This window comes from Argopecten irradians, chromosome 13 (genome assembly GCF_041381155.1).
Source record: "Argopecten irradians isolate NY chromosome 13, Ai_NY, whole genome shotgun sequence".
Classification (NCBI taxonomy): domain Eukaryota; kingdom Metazoa; phylum Mollusca; class Bivalvia; order Pectinida; family Pectinidae; genus Argopecten; species Argopecten irradians.
The window spans coordinates 28,060,635-28,087,953 of NC_091146.1; the positions used below are offsets into that span (position 1 = coordinate 28,060,635).

The 27,319-nt window shown below is 37.1% G+C and overlaps 2 protein-coding genes and 1 long non-coding RNA gene across 3 annotated transcripts; all 3 read left to right on the forward strand.

The window, feature by feature from the left end:
* Positions 1-15,032: 15,032 nt before the first annotated feature.
* Positions 15,033-16,165, forward strand: LOC138305775 (uncharacterized). Its single transcript, XM_069246045.1, has 2 exons — positions 15,033-15,571; positions 15,871-16,165. Exons 1-2 carry the CDS (start codon positions 15,033-15,035, stop codon positions 16,163-16,165), a joined length of 834 nt encoding a protein of 277 aa, XP_069102146.1.
* A 797-nt stretch (positions 16,166-16,962) lies between these two features.
* LOC138305776 (uncharacterized protein F54H12.2-like) lies at positions 16,963-18,036 on the forward strand. Its single transcript, XM_069246046.1, has one exon. It carries the CDS (start codon positions 16,963-16,965, stop codon positions 18,034-18,036), a length of 1,074 nt encoding a protein of 357 aa, XP_069102147.1.
* Positions 18,037-19,933: 1,897 nt separating this feature from the next.
* LOC138306620 (uncharacterized) lies at positions 19,934-20,302 on the forward strand. Its single transcript, XR_011205887.1, has 2 exons — positions 19,934-20,068; positions 20,215-20,302. It is a non-coding gene; the product is annotated as an uncharacterized lncRNA (long non-coding RNA).
* The last annotated feature ends 7,017 nt before the right edge of the window (positions 20,303-27,319 follow it).

Sequence of the window (27,319 nt, forward strand, 5' to 3'; positions counted from 1 at the left end):
GTAGATTCCTTCCAAGACTCGGGAATTTTGCCAGAAGAGTAAACTTGGTTAAATATAGTTAAAAGACATTTTAGTGAAGATTCTGGTAATTGTTTTAAAAACATATATGGAATTTCGTCTTGTCCAGCTGCCGAGTCCCTTGATTTCTCAAGGGACTCGAGCAATTCTGGTATCTCGAAAGGCCTATTGTAACTTTCAGTATTGGAGGATTTAAAATTTAGACATCTCTTTTCCTTCTCTTTTTTAATTTTTTTGGAATTTTTTGGAATGATTTTTGACCGATGAATGGTCAGCGAAATTTTTGGCAAAGGCGTCGGCTATTTCGGATTTAGTAGAAAAGATTTTATTTTTGTTAATGAGGTGGGATGAAGGTGTTGTTTTTCTTTTCCCACTATTTTGCCAATCATTTCCCAAACTTTCTTCGAAGATGTATTGGAATTAATTTTTGAGACGTACTCTTTCCAAGTACTTTTCTTGTCGGACTTAATAGACCGTCGAGCTTTAGCTCTCCATATTTTAAAGTTGTTATAGTTTGAGACGGTTGGGGAAGCCAAGTACCGCCTCAGAGCTGCATTTCTACCAGATCTATTGATAAATGAATTATTTGACAGATGGAACTTTGTAGGTTTTGGCACGGATTTTGGTATGGTTTTTGTAGCGATAGAAGTGAGCGCTTCTGTGAAAATTTTAATGGGGTCATCGAGGTTCAAAAAATTATCCGCGATGAGCTCTCGGCGCATAAGGTTTTAAACTGAGCCCAATCTGCCTTATGTAAACTCCAACGAGGAACCGGCTCCTCAAGTTTTGGTGACCCTATGTTTTTTTAATATAATTGGAAAGTGATCGCTTCCACAAAGGTCATCATTGACCCTCCAATCATAATCCAGAAGAATTGATGGATGGCATAACGATAGATCAATGTGTGTAAGCGAGCCAGAGGCAGGGTGTAAATATGTTGGGGCATTGGTGTTTATAAAGACATATCAATAAACTCTTCGATACGTCTACCTCTATCATCAGTACCTGGAGAGCCCCAGAGGCTATTATGACCGTTAAAGTCACCCATGATAATATAAGGCACTGGTAGTTGCGATACGAGATTACTTAGTTCATCACAACTAAATGGATTTATCCGAAAGTCTAGTGTATATGCTCATTTATGGAAAGTTAAAATGTCATGTGAAATTGATAGCATCCAACATAATATATAAACATAATACAACCGCATCATCCATCGTTTGTAAAATGTTGCAATCGTCTAGATAGCTTTGTACATTGGCCTCAGACTCATCATCAGACTCCTCAACAACTAGCTACAAACGGATTCTTTTACACGAATAGAAGACCGTGTGACTTGTTTCATGTGCGGGGTTTCCCTCAAACACTGGAATCATTTCGACGATAACAAAACGGAACACTCGCGGTGGTCAAAACATTGTCTTAAGCACCGCATGTTATTCGTAATGTAGACATGGGTGGTATAGATTTTTATTATGATGATGAAAGTTCTAGCTGCTGATGAGATTTCAAAGTGAGCGCATGTAATGTTGACTCGCTCATAAGGGCAGGATGGTCATACAAGTGGGGAGAGGAGATTAAACACGAACATATCGGAGGCCTATTGAAGATATTTGTTTGATTGTTTGATTGATTAATTAACGTCCTATTAAGAGCTATGGTCATGTAAGGACGGCCTCCCATGTAAGCGATGTGTTGCGTGTATGTTGTGCGAGGTGCGTGTTTTGGGAGACTGCAGTATATTTGTGTTGTGTCTTCTTGTATAGTGGAACTGTTGCCCTTTTTATAGTGCTATATCACTGAAGCATGCCGCCGAAGACACCAAGCAACACACCCAAAACTTTGGGAAGAAGACAACTTTTGTGAAGACTACATTAATTTGTTATTCGAAATTCAATGAACATATATTATTTCAGGTAGAAGGGCGGCTGATCATTCAGATGTTGAAAATCCAGACGAGACGGTTGTTAAAACGATAGCCAATCCCATTTATGACGGTGGCTTTGAGTCGGTGGAACTTTCCCCACCCATCCACACGATGCAATCGGCCGTTTCGGGGGAGTCGTTAGACCTGGCAGTGTTCAATTTCAAACCCTGGGGCCAGCAACGCTCAAAGCAAGATTAAATTAATTGTTTTTAGCTCTTGATTGTTCTGTGATTAAAATACCATCCAAAATATGTTCCATTTAGGTTTTTTTTTCTAAAGCTTTAAACAGATACTCAAAAACCATTCCATTTTATATTAATCGTTATTTGATTGGATACGCATTAGATCGATTGCATATTTTATTTGATAAAGTTAAATATTGTTCAAAATTTTATTATGACACCGACGAGATGTTTTGAGGTTGGACTTTTCATATCATAGCCATGTAGTTAGTTTTTTTCTAGTCTAGACAAATGTGTTTTTTATGTGCCAATTTAATACTCGAGGTTGTTGCTCATTTTCATGTACCAATTTAATACTCAGGTTGGATGCTCAGGTTTGCCAATATTTTTTTATGAAGTTACATTCCTGTCATTATATTACTAAACTACAATTTGCTATACAACTTGGTGTTGATTGTAAACTTTTAAAATCAGTCTGCTTAAGAATACTTTTTCTATAGCTTTAAAACTGATCTGAGGAAATAATTCTATTTTCTATAATATTGTATGCATAGGATGCTATAAAGTGAAAACATCATACTGACCTTTTCCACTACGGAGGTTGTACTCGTGTCTTGGCTGTCCTAATGTGATTGCCTTTTCGATCTCCACTTCTTTCACATCGAGAAATGATTCTGAATTTTCTGAATTATCACCCGAAAACATCCTCTTCTAGTAATTTTACTATATCCCATAAATAGTTTGAACATTAAGTTGCCTAGTAATTTTGTTATATGACACATTCACATGGACATAATTCAAGTCTAATGCTGTTTTGATACTTTGCCTATATTCAATTTGACTATCATCTTCCTGATGTAGTTGATGAACTTTGTTATCCTTGTTACAAATTTTGATCATGTTGATATACTTTTTCACGTTTTAACTGCTACAATTTTGATTCGGTAATGCAGTTTTCACCTTGTGCCTACTCTTTTGATGGCTTAGGTGTCGTGGTGGGATGATTAGTCATGCTTTGGACAATATCATGCTTTGTCCTTTTCTGACAATAACATTTGCTGGCTATTGTGTTGTTGAGTGTGTAAATGGTCATTTATTTTTGTACTGTAGTCAATCAACTAAAAACTCCAGTTTTTTATTAAAGGTTTAAACATCTAAAATTGTGAATGCATACAAACTGTGAACTGACAAAATGTGAAGTCTGATATAGTCATATTAATTACAATCATGCTTTTTAAACTGACTTGTTGACTTTGTTCAATAAACCAATTTACATTCAAAATTAAATTTAAAGTTTGTATATATATTATTTGCTGTTGTTTGGTGTAGTCATTGAGACATCTTATACACTATGACAGTACTTTAACAGCGATAGTAACATTATCGATGCTGTAAAGGTATGAATCAAATTTCAATAAGGACATGCAGATTCCTCTAGTTTCAGAAAACTTTCATGACATGAGTCATTAGCACATGTTGAACATTGGACAAAGTAATTAGTAATTTTCATGTGTGTATGTACAAGTAATACACTACTCGTGGGTGTGGGAGCTGCTTTAATTTTTGAATGGATACGGATTCTATTCAGGTTGCTTCGAACAATGTCTATTGAATTTCGAGTGTTAACAGTGACACTTTAATAGGAGATAATTGGTTTGAGTGATATAAATTTACCTTGGACTTTTGTGCGCATGTGTGAAAGTGACTTGCAAATGAATTTGCTTGATTTTTTAAATGGACATGGATTCTAATGACGTTGCTCCAGTCAATGTCTATTGATGGGTAACTCAATTGTAATTGTCTTCATGTTGTAGAAGAGCACATTCACTTAAATAGATGATAATTGGTTGGGTGAAACTAGACTGAAGTGTGTGCTACCTCAATATACCTTAATACTTTCATAATTATATATACAGTTGCCTCAATATACCTCACTCACTATACCTTATTTTACCTCAATAAAAGCGTTGGCTGAATACCGGTAGTTTACATCTACTACTAGGTCCGAAGATCACGCATCTGATTGTAAAGGAATGGCGGTCAACATATACCCTAACCATTGGGAATCAGTGTTCGAATCTGAAAGAAATCCTGTTGCTACCGCGAAAGGAAGCAAATTGCGATCATCTTCCACCGATTGTAACCAATTGCGTAAGTAATCGTGTATTTAGGATATTTTTTATGCTAATATTTCAATTACATAACATTGTAGCAGGAATGTCGAAAAGTCTGATGTTTTATCTTGCCGGAGATCTGACAGATACATAATCAAATGTCTCGATCTACAGATGTCCATTATATTTACCCATTGTACACATAAAGATGTTTGAAATTAGCATTTATATATATTCTATTTAGTTAAGTTAATTTCAAGAAATTTCATAATGATAAACATGTGATTGTATAGAATACAAGACGTATCAATGATAATAAATATATTGATACTGTTTAGACTAGTATTTCTCCATTGTTTATTTTAGTTATCGACCTCTAGATCATCAAGTATCTCACCAATAACGAACGTCAACATCAACAGAATCAACACCAACAATAACAGCTGAATCAACAATAGACTCAATCACATTGTCAACAAAAGACTCTAAAACACCGGCTCTGATGACTGCAACAAACAGCAAATCAACAAGAAATGCAGAAGTCATTAACTTAAATTACAGTGGGGGGAAGAAAAATTTGAATTGCTAGGTATTGTTTTTAGTGTAAATCTCCATGAAATGCCAAAACTTAACTTTGACAAAAAACTAATCAGACTAAAATCTTTGTTAAAAGTATGGAAAAGAAGATCTTTAACACCAATAGGAAAAATTCACATTATTAAATCCCTACTTACCTCACAATTCAACCATCTTTTTATATCTCTTCCCAATCCAGATAATAAATTTATAAGCAAACTTAATTCAGTATTATTTGACTATTTATGGAATGGGAAACCTGACAAAATTAAAAGGGAGACAACCACACAAAATTATGCAAATGGAGGATTGAAAATGATAAATACCATAGCTTTTATAAATTCTCTTAAACTTACATGGGTAAGAAGACTTTATCAGACTAAAGAGAAATGGCAGACAATTCTAAAAACTTTTATCAATATTGATCTTCTTTCAAATTGTGGTTCGGAATATATAAAGATGTGTGAAAATAAATGTAAAAATAAATTCTGGAGTGATGTTTTTAAATCGTGGTATATGTTAAGCTCAAAATATAACGAGAAAATCTGTCAGGAAAACATTTTGATGGCTCCTATTTGGTATCACAGTGATATTAAGGTGGATAGGAAGATAATATTCTATAAAAACTATTAACAGAAAGGTGTGTGTATCATAAATGACATTGTTAAGAGTGTAGAAGGAAGTTTATTTTACACATATCAAGAATTTATTCAGATTTACCAAGTTAACACAAATTTTTTACAGTACCAAGGTCTTGTTTCAGCTACCAAAAAACTACTTTCTTCATATGATTTACAAAGAAAACAAATTCATTATCCATATATGCCTATTAATCTGCAACTCTTTCTCAAAGATAGAAAAGGATCAAAACTGTTTTATAACTTTTTAAACAAGTCCGATATAATACCGTCCGGTCCTAGAAAATGGAATGCAATTTTTAACAATATTGATCATGAAACTTGGTGTAAAATATATAAAATTCCATTTAATGTTACAACAAATACTAAACTACAGTGGTTCCAATATAGATTAATCCATTATATTTTGGCAACAAATTCATTTTTGTTTAAAATCAGAGTAGTTATCTCCCCTCTTTGTGTACTCTGCAATACTGAGCCTGAAACTATTACACATTTGTTATGGGAGTGTGACGAAGTGCAAGAATTACTTGAAAGTTTTGACACATTATTACAAGCTCTCTTAATTCCCTTTTCTGTTAATAAAAAATCCTTTCTTTTTGGACTCTTGCATGAAAATTATCTCCATAGTAATAGAGTGGACAATGAAATTATCATAATTATAAAGCAATACATTTACAGAATGAGATGTTTACACAACTCATTAAGCATCAACGCTCTTATCAACACAATTAAAGACCATTATACAATTGAAAAATATATTTCAAATAGTAAAGATGAAAAAGTAAAACTTAAATTTGAAAATGAATGGGAGAAAAATGGGGAAAAAAACTAATCAAGTTATAATTGCACTTTGTCACACATTTACTTTATTAAACTTTTTAAATCCATATTTATAATTTGTTTATTTTATTTCATCTTATCCCCCCCCCCTTTCCCCTTTCCCTGCACAAAGCTGAAATTGCATTTTTTTTTCTTTTTTTTTTTTTGATTAATGATTTTTTATACAGTTATAATTGTTCCTCCGTCTCCATCCTACCTAGACTCTTTTAACTTTTTTTTTCTTTTTTCTTTCTTTTCATTTTCCTTTTTCTTTCTTTATAACTCTATCACTTTTTTTCTTTTTCTTCTAATCCTGTCTTTGATTCCTTTCCTTAATATTCAGTACAATATAATTTTCCCCCTCATCTCCAAACTCCTAATTCGTATAATTTTTTCTACGTATGTACTAGAAATTTAAGCTTCGTATTTATATGTATGTGAATGTATATGCATGTGTTAAATATATGAGTGTATGTTTTTTACGTAAGTATGTATGTATTTGAGAGTCTATTGAGTGTATTTGTATATTTAATTGTACTGAATGAAAATCATGAATAAAAAGATAATTATAAAAAAAAAAAAAAAAGAAAAAAAGAAATGCAGAAGCAACTACCACATCTAGACCTAAAACTACCGCTAGTACATCATCTAATCTTTGGATGTATATAGGTATTTACATATATTCATTTTCATGAAAATACCTTCAATCATTTTAAAATTTGATTTTGTGACGTTGATTATACCCTTTGGTAAATGCATGCTTTATATGTTGTAGGTTACAGTGCAATAGTTGTTATATTAGTGCGTGTGTTTGGTGGTGTGCTGTGCTGCTGTTGATTGTACATTTTCTTTATGTTTTATATAGAAAAAATTATAGGTGGCATTCTTACCTACTTCGAATTGCTCATCTTGAAGACATTAAATGATAGAATAAAAGATGAAAGAAGACGTCTACGCCGGCAACATCAGCAACAAGGACAGCAGCAACAAAGACAAGGACAGCAGCAACAAAGACAGCAGCAAAACCAACGACAATATAATTTCAGATATAGACCTCGATACAATCTTAGATCAAGAAATACGTAAATAGGTTACAACGAATTCAATAATTAATAAGGATGGAATTATAAAATAAATATTTGTGAACAAATAGATTACTTAGTAATTAACATAAATTTATAGTTTGCAGATTTCTGAAACCGCTTCATATCTCTCTCCGGAACTACTCTCCACCTCTCAAGATGTGCTGTCCACCTCTCCTAAACTACCACTCGCCTCTCCTAATCTTCTGACCACGTCTCCTCATGACTGGTTGTCTTCCTCATCTACCATTCAGCCATCAGTGTATACCACTACCGCTCAGGTATGTACAGTCGAGACTGTCTGAGCGACCCCCTGTATGTAGCGACTCCCTGTCTTGTGTGACCTTACTTGAGACCCCCCAACGTATTTTGCTATATAATGGGTCTGTTTTCAGCGACTCCCTGTCTTACGTGACAAGCGAGCATGTTTTTACAACCCACACATCATTAAAAGTCTGTCTTAAATGACTTTTCATTCGCCTGGGGCCATAATTATGATCGAGAAAGAGGTGTGAACATCGAACAAAACATTGACTGTTGACTACGATAAGAGTACATTACTGTGTAACCAGTTTTGACGGATCATGAAAGATCGTTTTTTTCCACAAGATTTTCTGGAGGCGTTATTCATATCTTTCAAAATGTAAATTAGAAACCATTCCTACCTTTTTCGATGATTCTATTTACCAAAATTTTAATATTCCCCACCTCCCAACCAATCGTTTTCCAGATTCGCCCCCTATAAAAGAGTCCTATTCCACACGCTACAATACAGATTTTCATCTTAAAATCAATATGGCAGAACGTTTTTTTTTGGTTCTGGGCTATATGCCCAGTTATCAACATATAGGGGGATAACATATGTTCACATAAATGGAAGAAACGGGAGGTGCGCTACCGTGAGCGCACCTGAATTCCTGGACCTCGCCAGCAGCTATCACCTCCTCACCGAGGTTCAAAAAAGGATGCAGCAGGTAAGTGTGAATGCTACTATCATTTTTCATTAACAAGTCCTGTTGTTTATTCTGTATATGCTGGTACTATTAATGCTTAAACTATTTCTGTGCTTAGGAATTGTCCAAACCAACAACTACAGCTACAGCCACCACACCGCCACAGGCACCGCCTGTGGGACCACCGCCTGCGGTACTGGTGCCTGTGGGACCACCGCCTGCGGTACCGCAAGCAGTTCAGATGGTGAGTATTTTTGTTTACCTCTGTAACACCTAATGTTGATGTTATACGCTTTTACTGGTGCATGGTAGCTTAAATAATGATTTCCATTTGTTTCAGAAAAGGAAAAGAGATGATGACGAAGAAGAAGAGGTGACGAAAAGAATGCGGGTAGCCTCCCCGACACCATTCCCCACCTCATCAAACACTGTGGTAAGTTTTAATTTACCGCGATGAATGAGTTTGTAGCTATTATTTCTAAAGATTTAAAAGTTCTCATAAAAGATAAAAGCAACAGTTTGTTTTATATTCAGTGAAAATTAAGAATTTATTGATTTCCCATTTTAGCTAACCTCTGACTTCCATGAAATCGAGGTGGATGAAGAGGTACTCAAGGCCCTTCTCGCCTTGTAAAGTGAGTAACCGATTTTTAAACTGTTCATTTTGAATAAACGATTTTATTTATATATATCCCATTCTGATTCAAAATTTCTTTTATTGAAAACAAGAGGCCCAGAGGGCCTGTATCGCTCACCTGGTTTGTAATGTCAAGTCATGTTCTGAAGACAGGTTCATTGTTTCTTTTCTGAAGGAATTTGAATATTTACCTCTTATTTCCCTATTGGGCCCCGCCCCTCCTGCCCCCGGGGGGTCAGAGCCAAAATTTATACAAGTTCTGTTCCCCTTCCCCCAAGGATATTTGTGGCCAAATTTTGTTACAATCCATGCAGAACTCTAGGACAAGTAGCGATTTATAGGATTTACCTCTATTTCCCCTATTGGGCCCCGCCACTCCTGCCCCTGGGGGGTCAGAGCCAAAATTTATACAAGTTCTGTTCCCCTTCCCCCAAGGATGTTTGTGGCCAAATTTGGTTACAATCCATGCAGAACTCTAGGACAAGTAGCGATTTATAGGATTTACCTCTATTTCCCCTATTGGGCCCCGCCCCTCCTGCCCCCGGGGGGTCAGAGCCAAAATTTATACAAGTTCTGTTCCCCTTCCCCCAAGGATGTTTGTGGCCAAATTTGGTTACAATCCATGCAGAACTCTAGGACAAGTAGCATTTTATAGGATTTACCTTTATTTTCCCTATTGGGCCCCGCCCCTCCTGCCCCCGGGGGGTCAGAGCCAAAATTTATACAAGTTCTGTTCCCCTTCCCCCAAGGATGTTTGTGGCCAAATTTGGTTACAATCCATGCAGAACTCTAGGACAAGTAGCGATTTATAGGATTTACCTCTATTTCCCCTATTGGGCCCCGCCCCTCCTGCCCCCGGGGGGTCAGAGCCAAAATTTATACAAGTTCTGTTCCCCTTCCCCCAAGGATGTTTGTGGCCAAATTTGGTTACAATCCATGCAGAACTCTAGGACAAGTAGTGTTTTATAGGATTTACCTCTATTTTCCCTATTGGGCCCCGCCCCTCCTGCCCCCAGGGGGTCAGAGCCAAAATTTATACAAGTTCTGTTCCCCTTCCCCCAAGGATGTTTGTGGCCAAATTTGGTTACAATCCATGCAGAACTCTAGGACAAGTAGCGATTTATAGGATTTACCTCTATTTCCCCTATTGGGACCCGCCCCTCCTGCCCCCGGGGGTCAGAGCCAAAATTTATACAAGTTCTGTTCCCCTTCCCCCAAGGATGTTTGTGGCCAAATTTGGTTACAATCCATGCAGAACTCTAGGACAAGTAGCGATTTATAGGATTTACCTCTATTTCCCCTATTGGGCCCCGCCCCTCCTGCCCCCGGGGGGTCAGAGCCAAAATTTATACAAGTTCTGTTCCCCTTCCCCCAAGGATGTTTGTGGCCAAATTTGGTTACAGTCCATGCAGAACTCTATGACTAGTAGCGATTTAAAGGAAATGTTGACGGACAGACGGACGACGGACGGACGGACGGACGACGGACGACGGACGCCGCGCCATGACATAAGCTCACCGGCCCTTCGGGCCAGGTGAGCTAAATATGTAACAAACATTTTTTATTTTGTCTTTTTCAGATATCCAAAATAAATGAAACGAACTCTAAAAGATGTGTTTGTTCTATCTGTAGTAATAACCAGGTAAAGTATTGATGACTGTTAAATACTACTGTTGACAGACTATTCAGACTAATGCTGACCACGTTAACCTTCAGTACTTTTGTCAATAGACTATTCTTGACTCAACGACCAATGACTATGACTTTTGATCGTGTCAATACAAAAGGAAGGATCGCTAGGTGGCGCTCACGTCGAAGCATGCGCAGTCTTCCACCACGCGGTCAGTCCACGCTGTCAGAATGAAGTATAGTTCATAACAAAGGTAAGTTTTTCTTTTTACATTTTATTACACAAAGTACTACGTAGTATTTACATATTCGGCAAACTTCCACACTAAAATATACAAGCATAACAATCCTTTTCACTGAAATATTTACAAAAGTGTTGAAGAATTTAAAGTCAATAAATTATTTTCCGATTTTGTAATGTCCGTAGGGTAGAGTGTTGATTCCGTCTAAGACATATCTCTTATCGTCAAAACTGTTTAGAGTTACTTTGTTCTGGCTCAGGATATGGAGTTGGTGTTTCGTGGATTGAATGCGGTGCATGTTGGCGTAAAACACAGTCTGGTCAAATAAACATTCCTTATAAAGTTGATGATTTAGGTCGTGTTTTATGACTGCGAGAGAAACACCCTTTGCCGTCCTTTTTTCTGCAACTCCGTAGATATACGAGTACATTTTAGCTCTTAGACCGACGAATTCCTTGATGGGCTTCCCTCCAGTTTCATCTTTCATTTTCCCGAGCACTTTTTAGCTCACCTGGTCCGTTAGGACCAAGGTGAGCTTATGCCATACCGTGGGCGTCGGCGTCCGTCGTCCGTCGTCCGTCGTCCGTCCGTCCGTCCGTCCGTCCGTCAACAATCCGACTTCTTCTCCATAACCGCTGGTCGGATTTCAACAAAATTTGGCTGGTAGCATCCTTATGGGCTACTAACTGAAAATTGTACAAATTATGGGGCTGACCACCCAGGGGCCTGAGGGGCGGGGCCAAAAGGGGGTCAATTTGGCTATTTCCATATAAACGACTTCTTCATTTGAAACCAAGCATGGGATAGCACCCATAATGCAATGGTAGCATCCTTATAGGGTGGGGATTCAAAATTGTACAAATGATGGGGCTGACCCCCCGGGGCCTGAGGGGCGGGGGTCAAATGGGGTCCATTTGGCTATTTCCATGATATAACGACTTCTTCTCTGAAACCAAGCATGGGATAGCACCATAATGCAATGGTTTTGTTTGTTTGTTTGTTTGTTTGATTTATTAACGTCCTATTAACAGCTATGGTCATGTAAGGACGTGGCCTCCCATGTATGCGATGTGTTGCGTGTATGTTGTGGGAGGTGGTGTGTTTTGGGAGACTGCGGTATATTTATGTTGTGTCCTCTTGTATAGTGGAACTATTTCCCTTTTTATCAGTGCTCATAACACAGAAGCATGCCACCGAAGCACACCAAGCAACACTCACCCCACCCGCCGTCACATTTATACTGACAACGGGCGAACCAGTCGTCCCACTCCCTGTATGCTGAGCGCCAAACAGGAGCAGAAACTACCACTTTTATAGACTTTGGTGTGTCTCGGCCAGGGGACAGAACCCAGAGCCTACCTCACAGGGGCGAACGCTCAACTCAAGGCCAAAAGTGAGGCGGTGCCAAGGGAGGCATTAGGAAAGATAAAGTCATTTAGGAAGACGAGAAAAGATAAGATCCTAAATTTAGTCGCCTTTTACGATCATGCAATAGGGGCAGCAGGTACAATTCTAACGCCCTACCTGCAGGGTAGCATCCTTATAGGGTGGGGAATCAAAATTGTACAAATGATGGGGCTGACCCCCGGGGGCCTGAGGGGCGGGGTCAAATAGGGTCCATTTGGCTATTTCCATATAAACGACTTCTTCTCTGAAACCAAGCATGGGATAGCACCCATAATGCAATGGTAGCATCCTTATAGGGTGGGGATTCAAAATTGTACAAATGATGGGGCTGACCCCCCGGGGGCCTGAGGGGCGGGGTCAAATGGGGTCAATTTGGCTATTTCCATATAAACGACTTCTTCTCTGAAACTAAGCATGAGATAGCACTCATAATGCAATGGTAGTATCGTTATAGGGTAGAGATTCAAAATTGTACAAATGATGTGGCTGACCCCCCGGGGGCCTGAGGGGCGGGTCAAAAGGGTTCAATTTGGCTATTTCCATATAAACGACTTCTTCTCTCAAACCAAGCATGGGATAGCACCCATAATGCAATGGTAGCATCCTTATAGGATGGGGATTCAAAATTGTACAAATGATGGGGCTGACCCCCAGGGGGCCTGAGGGGCGGGGTCAAAAGGGGCCAATTTGGCTATTTCCATATAAACGACTTCTTCTCTGAAACTAAGCACGTTATAGCACCCATAATACAATGGTAGTATCCTTATAGTGTGGGAATTCAAAATTGTGCAAATGATAGGGCTGACCCCCCGGGGCCTGAGGGGCGGGGTCAAAAGTGGTCAATTTCCATATAAATAACTTTTTCTCTGCAACTTAACATGGGATTACGCTCATAATGCAATGGTTACATCCTTATAGGGTTTGAATTCAAAATTTTGCAAATAATGGGGCTGACCCCCCGGGGGCCTGAAGGGTGGGGTCAAAAGGGGTCAATTTAGCTATTTCCATATAAACGACTTCTTCTCTGCAACTAAGAATGGAAGAGCACTTATAATGCAATGGTAGCATCCTTATAGGGTTGGGATTTGAAATTGTGTACAATTGATAGGGCTGACACACCGAGCACCTATAGGACAGGCAATAGATTGCGAGGTCCAAAAGGTCAATTAGTGCTAACTATTTACTTTATAAATTGACTTTGTCTCTGTTCCAATTGTATTCGGTTTGCAGACTTTGTATTGGTAACCAATAAGCATATATTGTATGGTTGTGAATTCATTTTAAACTATGGGAGTCTATTTTTCTTATTTTTTATAATTGTCATGGTGTCTTGTTCTATTTTTTGAACTTGTATAACTATGTCATCAGTTGGGTAAGAGTTGAGGTGGTCATACATGGTCCTAGTTAACTTACAAGTCATGCGTTAGTATGTCAACCGTTGCAGTACAGTTGGTTCTTTGATTTACCGAGTCTCGAATAAACAATTATGTATTCTGTCCGAAGTTTTCTTTTCATATAATTGTAATGAAAGTCATACATGATAATCTTGGAGAGGTCGAGAACAGTAAATCCAACGTAGACGGGGCGATTTAATACTAGATTTTTTTCCCGCCATATTACCACATATAAACCGAGACTTTTCAACCAGCATCACCAGTTTTCGACATGGAACAGAACCATGCACACTACATAGACAGCGAATGGAAGATCGTCTACTGCGAAGCACTAAGACAGAAGATCCAAGAAGTCGCCACCACCAAATGCTACGGCTGTGAGATTGATCACCCTAGCCAAAGACAACACTCTTGTCTTATGCACAACGAAGAAGATAATCTCTTCTGTTATTTCACCGACGCATTAGAATCGCTGAACGAAGAAAAGGTGTTAGCAGAATTTGAAGAACGAGTATTGAAATCCACTACACCACCAGACTTTTTTAACATTTACAAGCACAAGTTTTATTCCAAAGATTGGCGTGAAACTACATGGAAATCAGATGACAGCCAGTGCGACATTTTCGACACCATCCACCGCCTGATCAATCTAGAACGTGTTTTCTAAGACAATGGAATGGACATACACTGATATCAGACCAATTCATTCAGACTACTTGTTCTACCAAGACAGAGTGAAGTCATTCCAACACTGGCCTCCCCAAGTACGACAACACTCCACGGACTTAGCATCTGCAGGGTTTTTCTACTCTGGGATCTGTGATAACGTGGTTTGTTTTTACTGTGGTGTGCAAATATCACAGTGGTCACCTTACCACGCCCCCTACGTACAACACAAGACATTTTTCACCAAACTGTATCTACCTGAAAATCATCGGATCATGATGGAGATAGTGTGTGATGAAGTAGAACGTGAAGATGTGTTGAAGGACATGTGGCACTCCCTAATTTCATTAACTGTTGAAAAAATCATTATGAACATTTCGAACTCTGTGAGCTGTCATGTATTAACAAGAGAGGAACATATAGACGTTTACTTCGATTCAGCCTTATCAGCAATTGATTACGATGATGTTATAAGTGCATGGACACGCATGTATCCCGAAAAGGACTCGTTAAGAATAGATGTTTTGTGTACATTTTGGAATAATGTTTCATTTAACTTTGATGAATACTCTACGTACTTACAGGAACAAGTACTATCAATTTATCTGCACCAATAATGTACATGATTATAATGTTGTATATATTCTGCTTATGTTGTAAATAAAAAATGTAGTGTGATATTTCATTGTTGTTATTTTATAACAGATGTTGTTTGAAATTTATCTCTCATTTGACTTTAGACACGATGACGAGACAGTTGACAAAAGACGATGTAGAATATCTGAGACAATTTTATTACACTTTAGACAATCCAGCAGCTTTCAGTGGTCCACGGAAATTGTATAAGGCACTTAAAGGTTCATATAGTTACGGGCAGATCAAACAGTTTCTTCAGAACGAGGATGCGTATTCATTACAGAAACCAGTCCGACACAAATATAGAAGGCAACGGGTCATTGTCACTCACATCGACGAAGAATGCCAAGCCGATCTCCTAGACGTCCGGAACCTGGCAAAACACAATGATAAAATTCAGTATTTGTTAGTGGTCATCGATATCTTTTCCAAGTTTCTTTGGATACAACCATTATCAGATAAAAAGTCAAAGAGTATCGTTGAGGCCTTAAAAAAGATATTTGCCGATGGACGTATTCCTGAGAAGTTTTATTCGGATAAAGGGAGTGAATTTGAAAACAGATGGGTCAAAGGTTATCTCGATTCACAAAATGTGCGTTTTTTTACCTCACAAAATACGGAGGTAAAATCACCTCACAAAATACGGAGGTAAAATCATCAGTAGTTGAAAGGGTGAATCGCACATTCCGCGACAAACTGTTTCGCTATCTTACCAAGAATCATACCTACAGGTACATCAATCGCTTACAAGAGTTAGTCAACAACTACAATATTACACCTCACAGATCACTCAATGGTCTAAGTCCAACACAAGTCTCTCATGAAAACGAAGCAGACTTGTGGGCATTTCAATATTTGCGCTCTAAACACATTAAGAGGAGGTACATCCAATATAAATTCAAAGTGGGGGATACGGTAAGACTAACCCACGTAAAACATCCCTTCAGGAGATCCTATCAAGAACAGTGGACGACGGAGTTGTTTAAAATCAGCCAAAGATTTCGACAACAGGGTATTCCCATGTACACGGTCAAAGACTTCCAAGACAAATCTATTGAAGGGACCTTTTACCAATCAGAATTACAGAAGGTACAAAAGGAAGAGGATGAACTATGGAAGATCTCTAAAGTTTTAAAGAAACGCAAACGGAACGGAAAAATAGAGTACCTAGTACAGTTCGAAGGGTGGCCTAAACAATTCAATCAATACGTACCCGAGGAGGAAATAAAAACACTCGACTAAGCTAAATAACGCCATTTCAACCATGGATCTCTACCTGTACTTAGATAGCACACAATGTCTAGACATTTATCCAAATAACACACCGTGGTCATTTAAAGTCCAGTTCAATACCCCGCTGAATTTAAGCGGATTATGGATGATAGCTCTTACCGAATTTCACAACCATGACGTGACGGACCTACCATTAGATGTATATTGTGACAGATGTGACGTGAGTATCATTGGAAGTCTACAATTACCAATTTTAAGGCGTATATTTCATAACGAGAATTCATTCGAGAACCCCTATTACCGACGTATCAACTTACAACAAGTATCCAACATAGGTATCGATATAAAGACCACGAATGGTGAATTTACTTCATTCTTGAGTGGGACGAGCTACCTGACACTTCACCTTAAACGTTATCCCTTTTTACGATGAACAAACTCTACGTCCCCGATATCAACAAGTGGGTTACATTCTACAGAAAACTAGCCAACGGGGAGATCAAGTTGAAGTATGATAACTACAGAGACGTACAATCAGGAGGTAACCTAGGAGGTAACGGCAGGTGTGGATCGGGTATTTGTATAGACGATTACCTGACTAAGGAAGACCTCCAGAAAACGCCGGACGATGTCAAGGTCACCATGGTATCTCCCGCTCAGCAGGTGGTGGAACAAGCTAAATCGGAACTGGAACGAGAAAAGAAGATAAAAGGAGGTCGCCTCAATAAAAATGGCAGTATCAAGAAAGTCACTGGTAAGGGTAAGACGAAGAATAAGAGCTCACCGAAAACTACAGCATTTTGAATATGGCATTGCTATCTACGACAACCTTTCAAGAAATGCAGCCTAAAGAGTTAGATCTGTTTACGATTCCTCACACACAGACTGCCGTTGAAGAGATTTTTTATCAGGATTGTCGATCCATATCTCAAGTGTCCGGCCAGTCTCCGATTGAATTTCATCTATCTGGACAGAATGGGATGGAATATTTAGATTTATCCCGCTCTCGTTTATACGTGAGATGTAAAATCAGAGCAAGTGATGGTAGTGATCTCATAGCAGACGAAAAAGTGGGACCCATCAATTTATTTCTGCAGAGTCTCTGGAGTCAGATCGATGTCACATTACAAGGAAAACTCATTACTTCCACCAATAACCATTATCCCTACAAAGCTATGATGCAAACTCTACTGAATTATGGTGATGACTGTAAACAGACTCAGCTTACCTCACAACTATTCTCCAAAGACACACCAGGATCTATGGAAGAGACCAACCCCAATGGAGCAAATAGTGGATTTTACGAGCGCAGTACTTTTACTAACCAAAGCAAATCTGTCGACATGGAGGGAACTTTGTTTCAGGATATATTCAAGATTAATCGCTACATTTTGAATCAAGTCGATGTAGGATTAAAATTATATAGGAGTTCTTCAAGTTTCTGCCTCTTATCCGAGGAATTGAACCCTAACTACGAAGTCATCATCGAAAATATCGTACTGAGAGCTTGCAAAGTCAGATCGAACCCAGCCATCATTTACGGTCATGCCGAAGCATTGCAAAAGATGAATGCCAAGTACCCGTACGACAAATCGGAAATCAAAGTCATGTCTGTACCACAAGGACAATTGAGTGTATCCTGGGACAACATTTTTCAAGGGGGTAGACCCAATAAAATCATCATGGGATTGGTAAGCACACAAGCCCTTTCCGGAAGTTATTCACTGAATCCCTACAACTTTAAAAACTACGACGTGCGACAGATCACTCTACTATGCGATGGTGTACCCGTGGGTGGAGGACCATTGAAAGTGAACTATAGTAAAAACCAGGGTGAAACCATCATTCCGGCCTACATCAGTCTTTGTTTGTTTGTTTGATTAATTAACGTCCTATTAACAGCTATGGTGTAAGGACGGCCTCCCATGTATGTTCATCAGTCTGTTCCAAGTCAGTGGACAATGGATGCAAAACGTAGGAAATGGAATAGACAGAGATGAAATGGGGTCTGGATATGCTCTATATGGATAGATCTACAACCGACTTTTCAACGTGAAGATTACCTCAATTTAGTCAAGCAAGGAGTCATTCGACTTGAATTACAATTTGGAACACCACTACCGGAGGGAGCCTCTATCATTGTATATAGTGAGAGATCAGGTTATTTCGAAATAGATCAATCGAGGAACATCATCACTGAAGGATGAACACCCTACAGTTAGAGTGTGTACTTCACTACGACCCATACCTACACTCTTACGCATTAGGCGTGTTCTCTAGGGATCACTTACCTATTGTTACACGCTATCCGTGTTGCTTCATTCTCAATACAGATAGATCCGGACATGATGGAACTCATTGGTTGGCCATCTTCATCGATGTACGCAGGCGCTGGGAATTCTTTGACAGTTATGGATATCCACCCTCATTTTATGGACTCACACTGAAACATTATAATGTAAATAGATTGCAAAGTAGTAGTAGTCTGGTTTGTGGACAATATTGTTTGATGTATCTCATGTATAGATGTAGAGGTTTTAATTTATCTGACTTCAGTCACCTATTTTATAACGATTTTCATGTCAATGATGTATTTGTGTATAATTTCATTATCCACTCTTTCCCATATTGTTTGAAATAAAATTGAAGAGCAACATGTGAGTTTGTCATTTGCTTACACGATGTCTTGGTGGGAACACGAAAGTTTGATTAAGCTCACCTGGCCCAGTAGCTTTTTAATAGCAGGGCCTAGCGGTAGTGGTAAGTCTGTGTTTACCTCTAAAATCATGAAACAATCGGGCGGGTTATTCGAGAAAGCACCTCAGAAGATAATCTATGCTTACAGCGTATGGCAACCACTTTTTGATGATATACAACGAGAAATACCCAACGTATCATTTCACGAAGGGTTACCTACTAAAGAAGATTTAGAAGAATGGTGGTCGGACAGGTTATCATTGCTACTCATATTAGATGATTTGATGGAAGTGGTATGCAATAGTGTCGATGTTCAGCATTTATTTACGGTCGGCTGTCACCATCACAATACCACCGTCATCTTTTTAACACAAAATGTATTTTCAAAGGGGAAGTGTATGCGTACGATGTGTGACTATATTTAGTTAAACAACGTGGGGCTACGACATGTGCTTCACCGTCCACCGAGGTCAGATTCTTACATAACGGTGCTGACCGATAAATTTTGTGTACGCCTATAAGGTCAGTGGAGGTGTGGCCGAGATGCTGAGGTTGAATGTATGTACATCAGGTCAGAAACCTCAGAGACGTTGAGGTCAAATTATTACATAACGATGCTGACCGACAAAAACAGTGAACACGTGCTCGGTCAGTGAAGCCTGGGGCACGGACGGGGATTAAAACTGTATAAATGAGAAAAATAATCTAAACGTTGTACACATGATCATCAATATTTCTTTAATATGAAAACATAATTAAATACGATTTTTAAAACATTATCGTTTAGTAAATACTAATGATGATATTTTGTACAAAAAAATCCAACCCCTTGTGCACCCCGTTCTTCCTATCACTAAAGACCTGCGTAAGTTTGATACTGATACAGTCAGCCTCACCATCTTCATGTCACCATGTTGCTGCTGGTTGTTTTCTTCATTGTGGTGAATGGGAACGAGTTTCCAAGAGATTTGTGAGAGAGGGCAGAACAGCATTGACTGTCGTGCTGTACATATGCATAATGTGCATCTCGTTAAAGACAGGATATTCTTAGGGATTCAAAGGTTGTACTTTAGAGAGGTGTCACAGTTCCAGCTAACCTGCAACCAGTTTCCGGATGTCGCGTATCTGCGGATTGAACAGACTGTCTTGCTGTGTACTAATTTCCATCTCTGTGACAAAATCAACATCATGTTGAATGGGAAGGCATGTGATCAGGTGAGTTGATTTTAATCCAATTTAATGTAATTTAAAACAGAATAGATTCGATTTGGTGAAAGTGTGAATACGTATATCATCTGTATCGTATTACCAATATACTGCGGTTATTTTGTTAAAAGTTATAATTGTTTCATTGTTTCTAGGATGATGTTACCACTCCAACTTCCATTGAAACAACCACCACCTTACCGACCGTCTCACCCAACACCGTTACTTCTAGTGAAACAACCACCACCTTACCCATCAACACCGCGACTATCTCCATATTTGGTATGTTTATCCTTCAATTAAATTTATCAAAGTAAAATATCCAAGTTTTGATTTTATCGCAGCGTAGGAATGATTAACATATGTCCTACAAAAAATTTCATTTTAATTTCAGATGATAAATGGAGGATCGCTTTTTACGTCATCTCATCTTCTGTGATTTTCGCGGTGATAGTCATCTGTGTGATTTGTCTAAGAAAAACGTGTAAAAAGCGGAACAATATCATACAAGAAATACAAATGCGTACCCTACCGAAAACTGTGTTAAATGATGATGAAGAATCGCTATTCAATGTAAAGATTGACTAATTTTTCCCCCTCTAGCTGTGGTGTCCATTTTCATGGTGGGAGGAATTCTTTACTGCGAGTATCTCATTAATGCAGTCGTTAGAGATGTGAACGAACACTTCAATAGATATCCGTACTACCGTCTTCCTGCTCCTTCTTCTTCTCAACCACCGCGACGACGATCAGGAAGGATTCGAAAAACCCCTGTGCGCTATGGGTATGAATGATCACTGTGTTTTGTTTGATAGTCCAAGTTTAGAGAATATGTTTGAAAGTGTGTATACGTTGGTGTACATTGTTGTAGAACAAAACAGGAGGCAAGTTTTTGTATATTTTTAATTTGTTTAATTGTTAAAGTTTAATATAGTGGTTAGTACATTCCATAAAAATTATATTTGAAAGTATGTAATGAATGGTTTGATAAAAGTGAGAGTGAAGAATCATATGTATATTTTTTAATTATTTTAATTGTTCTAATAAAATTGTTGAAGTTTAAAATTTTATAGTGGTTAGAATTTACATTTCATAAAAATTGTATTTGAAAGTATGTAATGAATGGTTTGATCAAAGTGAGAGTGAAGAATCATATGTATATTTTTTAATTATTTTAATTGTTCTAATAAAATTGTTGAAGTTTAAAATTTTGTAGTGGTTAGAATTTACATTTCATAAAAATTGTATTTGAAAGTATGTAATGAATGGTTTGATCAAAGTGAGAGTGAAGAATCATATGTATATTTTTTAATTATTTTAATTGTTCTAATAAAATTGTTGAAGTTTAAAATACGTTTTGCTTTATATTTGATTTGTTTGGTGCATAAAAAGTGGTTGATCTTGGGTAAATTGTATGATCGATAATTGTAGAAAAGATGACAAGTGTTCGGACTAAATCCTTTCGACCGTTAAATGATCTCAATCTCTGTGTGGTTTTAAAGATGGCGATAATGGTGGACGAACTTAATCTCCTGAGCAAATGAATGTGTATTTGACCTTGAATCTAATACCTTAAGATTGACTCGACTATTCATTTGACACCTGTACGCGATGTGAAAGTACATATAACCAAGATTTTTTTAGAAGAGGAAAAAATTATGGTGTTCCTCTTTTCGTTGTGTATTTTAATGACTATACATGTGTAAGAAGTGACTGATGCTTTGTGTAAAATGCTAAATTGACAAAACTTTTTCAGTAATAACTTTTTATTTCCTAATATATGACTTATGGTTTTCGGACTGATACCTTGAAAGCCAGCGAAAATGTCTTCCAAAATGAAAGATTTTTTGGGATCAATCCCAAAAATCTGTCTCTGTCCCATGAGTGTTTCTGCCAAAATGATTTTCGGGATCGATCCCAAAAATCTGTCTTAGTCTCAGGAGTGTTTCTGCCAAAATGATTTTTGAGATCGATCCCAAAAATTTGTTCTTAGTGGCAGGAGTGTAAACATAACGGCATGGTTATTTGGTGATAGAAATTTGTAATGAACCCTACCCTATGGACTTACTAAACTGAATTGTACAATTTAATTTTCTGCATACTGTTGCCAAAATTTACAACAATTTACGAGTCAACAGTAATATCTAAGATTAGGACAGATGCGTACCATGTTAGGTTCAAGTACACCTATGAAATGATATATAGGCAAACAAGTAATCACTAGTTTAAACAGGGTCTAAAAACTTCATGTAATATAATGTCTTGAAGCATGAGATAATTAACAGTTTTTAATAGTTTAAACATTAATATACCAAAAAGTTTTCCCTCCAATTTCTTTGAATTATATTTATAACATCCATATGATGAATTCCATTCACTTTTGAATCCGTTTTCTTTAGGATTGCTACCTAAATAAACAATATTTGTGGCTTAAAATTATAATCTATTTGTTTCCCTCTTATGTAAGAATTATTTGATAAAATAAGGTATCTGTAAATCAAAGTTTCATTTTTTTGTGCGCATGAATTTTGCTTTACAGGCAGATGGAAACAGGTTTACAGCCATGGCCTATGTGTTATGTGTATTACCTTATCTCAGGTTTGACTGCAAAATCCGAAGCTCACACATACATATCTTTTTATCCAAGAACCAGAATAAATATCACATGATATGCATTATATATAATCCAATAATGAATGTGATTGACACAAATCACAACACAAATATTCTAGTTCACATGCTCCATTTGTTCACTACCATCAGGGCTAATGTTCAACTGTGAACATGTATTTAACACAAAACAAATATCCTTGTATTATGTAGAATGGTCATTTCCTTAAAATGTGATGAGTTTTAAAGAGCCATCCACATACTTTACCATAATAGTGAAGTCTGATAGCGTTATTTATCATTATTTGTGACTCCTTAATGTCCAATCCACTGTATTCTTTGTGAAATCACTTGCTTACTTGATGATTCTTGTTGTGTAATTTGCTTTCCCACCTATTGTAAAGCCAACACCCTAGTTGACTGTTTCATTAATCATAGTCACACACATTCTGTGCTGGATCATTATCCCTTCCGATTTCTACATATCCCTTGACTTCTAATTTTTTCCCTTCAGTTAAAATGTTGAAACATCAGAATCTGACATACTAATAAACTGTTCCATAGTGCCAGCCTTGCATGCCCTAGATTTCTTATCTATAACTAACCTCCAAGGGGAAGTGGTGGTCAGTCACTGGAAATTACATGAAGCTGGAAAGTAAACAAATCTAGAGGGGCTGTCAGTATCATGTTTCAGGAGAATGTTTAAAGCACCTTCAGCTATACCCAATATATATCACAGCTGTTTAAATATAGGATCATATGCTTTATTTTGCAAGCTATAGACCCGAAAATTTCTTCAATTTCAGTTTTTTTATCTCAAAATAATGCTCCCAATGAAATATATAACAATTCTTTATTTGAGTCATTTTCATTTAGATCAAAGTTATATTATACCGATATATGCTCCGTAAATTATATGCGGATATTGAATCAAGAACGTTTTACACATTATTCACATCTAAACAATATCAATATTTTGAGAATAGGAATGTTAGTATTTTAAGAATAAGAAGGTTTGAAAGCCAACATATAGGTTTAGATACAAGTACACAATGAATTTCGGCAATATTGACCAACTGCAATAAATTAATATACCTGGTATGCCCAATTTACTAAGTAACCAAAAAAAAACCATCTACATATACACCGTAGTTCCAAACATTTCTGTAAAGTTCAGTTGAATTTGCCAAAGCAGTTTAAGAAGGAGTTGTTCAGACAAACCCTTTCTGCAATTACCGAGTTTGTATAATGACCTGATAACCATGGCAACGACCCCAACCCATCCTTCTGACACATGTCATTTTTTTTTTTTAAGTTTCTTTGTTAAGCATCCCTTATTTTAACAATTACTACTATTCACTACCAGATATATAAAGGTACTATCACTACAGGTATCACCAATTGTGGAGGTCCTGGTGTTCTGTACTCAAACTGATAAGGCAATCACTGACTTTATATAAATGGTCTTTGTTAAAGATAAGTTATTACTGTGGCCACTAGAGATACACTCTGATTGACCTCTTGAGACACCAGGACAATCTCATGCAGTTTCCTTACACCCCCTCCCCAACGATCCCCCTCCTACACCCCCACCAACCCATCCCCTCTGCTCTTGATTATAGATAATCTCAAAGACAGCATATGAAGGCGCTGCATGTCTTGTGTTCGGTCCATGTCCCTTGTTGGACTGTGGACCAGATAACTTAAATCATATACTGGGGTTATGTTAAATCTATTTATAAATCCATCATATGCTCGGGTAACTTGGAATATAAAAGATAACTGAACAGAAATGACTAAAATGTTTTGAGGAAATTTGCAGCTGGATATGACAAGACTGGGATACAGCTTTTATGTCTGTAGCTCATGTGGTTGAGTCGTCACTGCACTGACTTCGGAAGATTAGAGTTCGACTCTACACCATTTTTCTGTTTTACTTTCATTTTGACAAGCAAAAGACATCTTTTTATTTTTGTCATTTTTGATAGAAATTTCAAATATTTTGATTAAAAGTGATATCACTTAAATAAACTAGAAAGTAAAAAATCTGATAGAAAATTTTCCTCAGAAAAAAATCACTAGTCCTTATGTAAAATATGCATCTTTTTTCTATAATTTGCAGGCAATGTGCCATGTTAACTCTAGAACGAAAAGAGTAAAAATGAATAAGTATCTTTACACCCACCATTGCTAGACCTTTATTAATCAAATGAAAAAGGCATATTTTGTTTTGGTTTTGCTTTTCCATTAAAATCTGAAAAGCGTTTTAAAGTTAACACATATAAAAAAATAATATACTTAAAAAAATATCAAAACATTAAGATAGATATATGTACACATGTATGTAATAATGAGAAATATCCCTTAAACATTACAATCAAAATCCAGGATGGCTGCATAAAGGCATTGATAATCTACATATAAAATTTGAGATAGATCGGTTAGTACTTTCTGAGAAAAGGAAGTAACAAATTTCAAAAATCAAAATCCAAATTTAGCTGCATGTCATGTTGACAGATCATTTCCAAAATACATAACCAAATCACAAGGCCAGTCTATCTATGAAATTTGATTTAGATCTACTTTCTAGATATAGTTGCCTTTAACTGTTGGAAAAGTCTAGATAATGTTTGTCTATATTTTAAAGATATTTCTGTTAGTATGAAAGAAGCTTGTATACAATCATTGTTAGACTGGCCACCAGACCCTAAGTTGCTGATAAGACTTTCTCAGAAGAGTTCTTTACTAGATTATCTCCCCCTAGTTTAAAACTCACTCCCCGGAATAATGGTGAGTACAGAAAGGTCAAACCCCTATTACATTACCATGACTATGAGGAGTTGATCTGGTGATTAGGCTGTGGTCAATGCGTAGCCCTGGGGCAGATTTTACGACCCCCTCAACACACAGCTGGGGTGGGAGGAGGTCATGAGAGGGGGTTTCTTTACTGTGTATACATTTTCAATATGTACTCAACATATAACAAGAGCTGTTGAGAACAGCAAAGTTCGCCTCTGGGATATTTTTATTTAAATCAGCTTCCTTGTAATTTACCAGTATTATAAAATATAGCAGTGTCATTACATAACTTCTCAGTAATTGTCCATACACATCACAACAATAATAATCCAAAATGATTGTAGAAATCAATGTCAGTTGTGACAGGTAACAGTATTACAACACTCCTCAAAATCCTGAAAATTCAGCATTTGGCTCCTTTAAATGATTATCAACACTCTAGAATATTTAACAAATCACTAAAAATTGGCTTGATTATTTTTGTCTCTACTACATGTCCGGATGAGGTTTGTAATTTGATACACAAGGTTTGGCAAGGTGTGAAACCACAAACTCAGTAGGACAATTAGTCTGGCTTATAGGTCCCTCATTAACACTCGCTAGCCATAGTGTTATCTGATGATATGGTGTAACCCCCACTCCCTCAAGTTACTGACCACACAGCTGGAGAAAACTGGTAGGTCACAGATAACCTGTTTGTAGTCCAGTCAATTCAGCCAAAATTTTAGCCTAACTTAGATATAATTGCGATAACTGTGGGTTTTTTTAGCTTTTAGGATTAGTTCTCAGTACTAAAACACTGACAGGGAAAAAATATTGGAAAATCCAAATCTATGAAAATATTTGTTTCGCCGATCACAAGATCAGGAAAATAGGGAAATTCACACAAATGACAATTTTTCAAGAGTGATGTCTGCCTCATTTGTAATACTGCGGGTAAAAAATTAACTGTATGTGGATTTCAACTTAAGTTTAGTACATATAAGCTAAAATGGAGAGAATTAATTAATTAAACGATTAATCATTGCGAAATCAAAGTGGTAAAATATGTTTTGGAGCATCGTAATTTTAACATTTAAGCCCTCTTCAGATACAAAAAATACTAATATTTCACTCTAAACAAAATAGTTTGTGATTAGATTCTTCAAATATAACCTTGTGTCTAGTATCATTGCATATAAAACCATGCATTCACATGATACAAACGAACAGGAACCTTCAAAGCTGGTCGATCATGTCAGTGTTACATGGAAAACAACCTTTGATATCATATTACTTCTTTCACCCATATTCATGTCAACAATTTATATAATTTTTTTAGCAAGAAGTTTAAGAAATGGAAAAGCATGTACCTGGAATTTCAAATTTCTAAAAATCACTCCGGCATTGGCGTTGGAAATCACAGGTTAAGGTTTTGATGTAAGTGTTGAAAAACTCTTATCTGACACAACTGACCTTAACTTCTACAATCATTTTGGATTATAATTGTGTTGCTATGAGTCTGAACAATCATTTAAAGGACCTAAATGCTGGATTTTGAGAATTTCAAGAGGCCCAATAGGCCGAAATAGCCAGGTTAAGGTTTTGATGTAAGTGTTGAAAAACTAATCTATCACAACTGACATTTATTTCTACAATCGTTTTGGATTATAATTGTTGGTATGGGTGTTGATAATCATTTAAAGGAGCCAAATGCTGAATTTTCAGGATTTTGAGGAGTGTTGTAATACTGTTACCTGTCACAACTGACATTGATTTCTACAATCATTTTGGATTATTATTGTTGTCATGTGTATGGACAATTACTGAGAAGTTATGTAATGACACTGCTATATTTTATAATACTGGTAA

Excerpts from the sequence above, each read along its gene's own strand:
- LOC138305775 (XM_069246045.1), top strand. The coding sequence starts at position 15,033 with ATGACGAGACAGTTGACAAAAGACGATGTAGAATATCTGAGACAATTT. Across the intron at positions 15,572-15,870 it reads TCACCTCACAAAATACGGAG|GAGATCCTATCAAGAACAGT; the intron begins GTAAAATCATCA and ends ACATCCCTTCAG.
- LOC138305776 (XM_069246046.1), top strand. The coding sequence starts at position 16,963 with ATGGCATTGCTATCTACGACAACCTTTCAAGAAATGCAGCCTAAAGAG.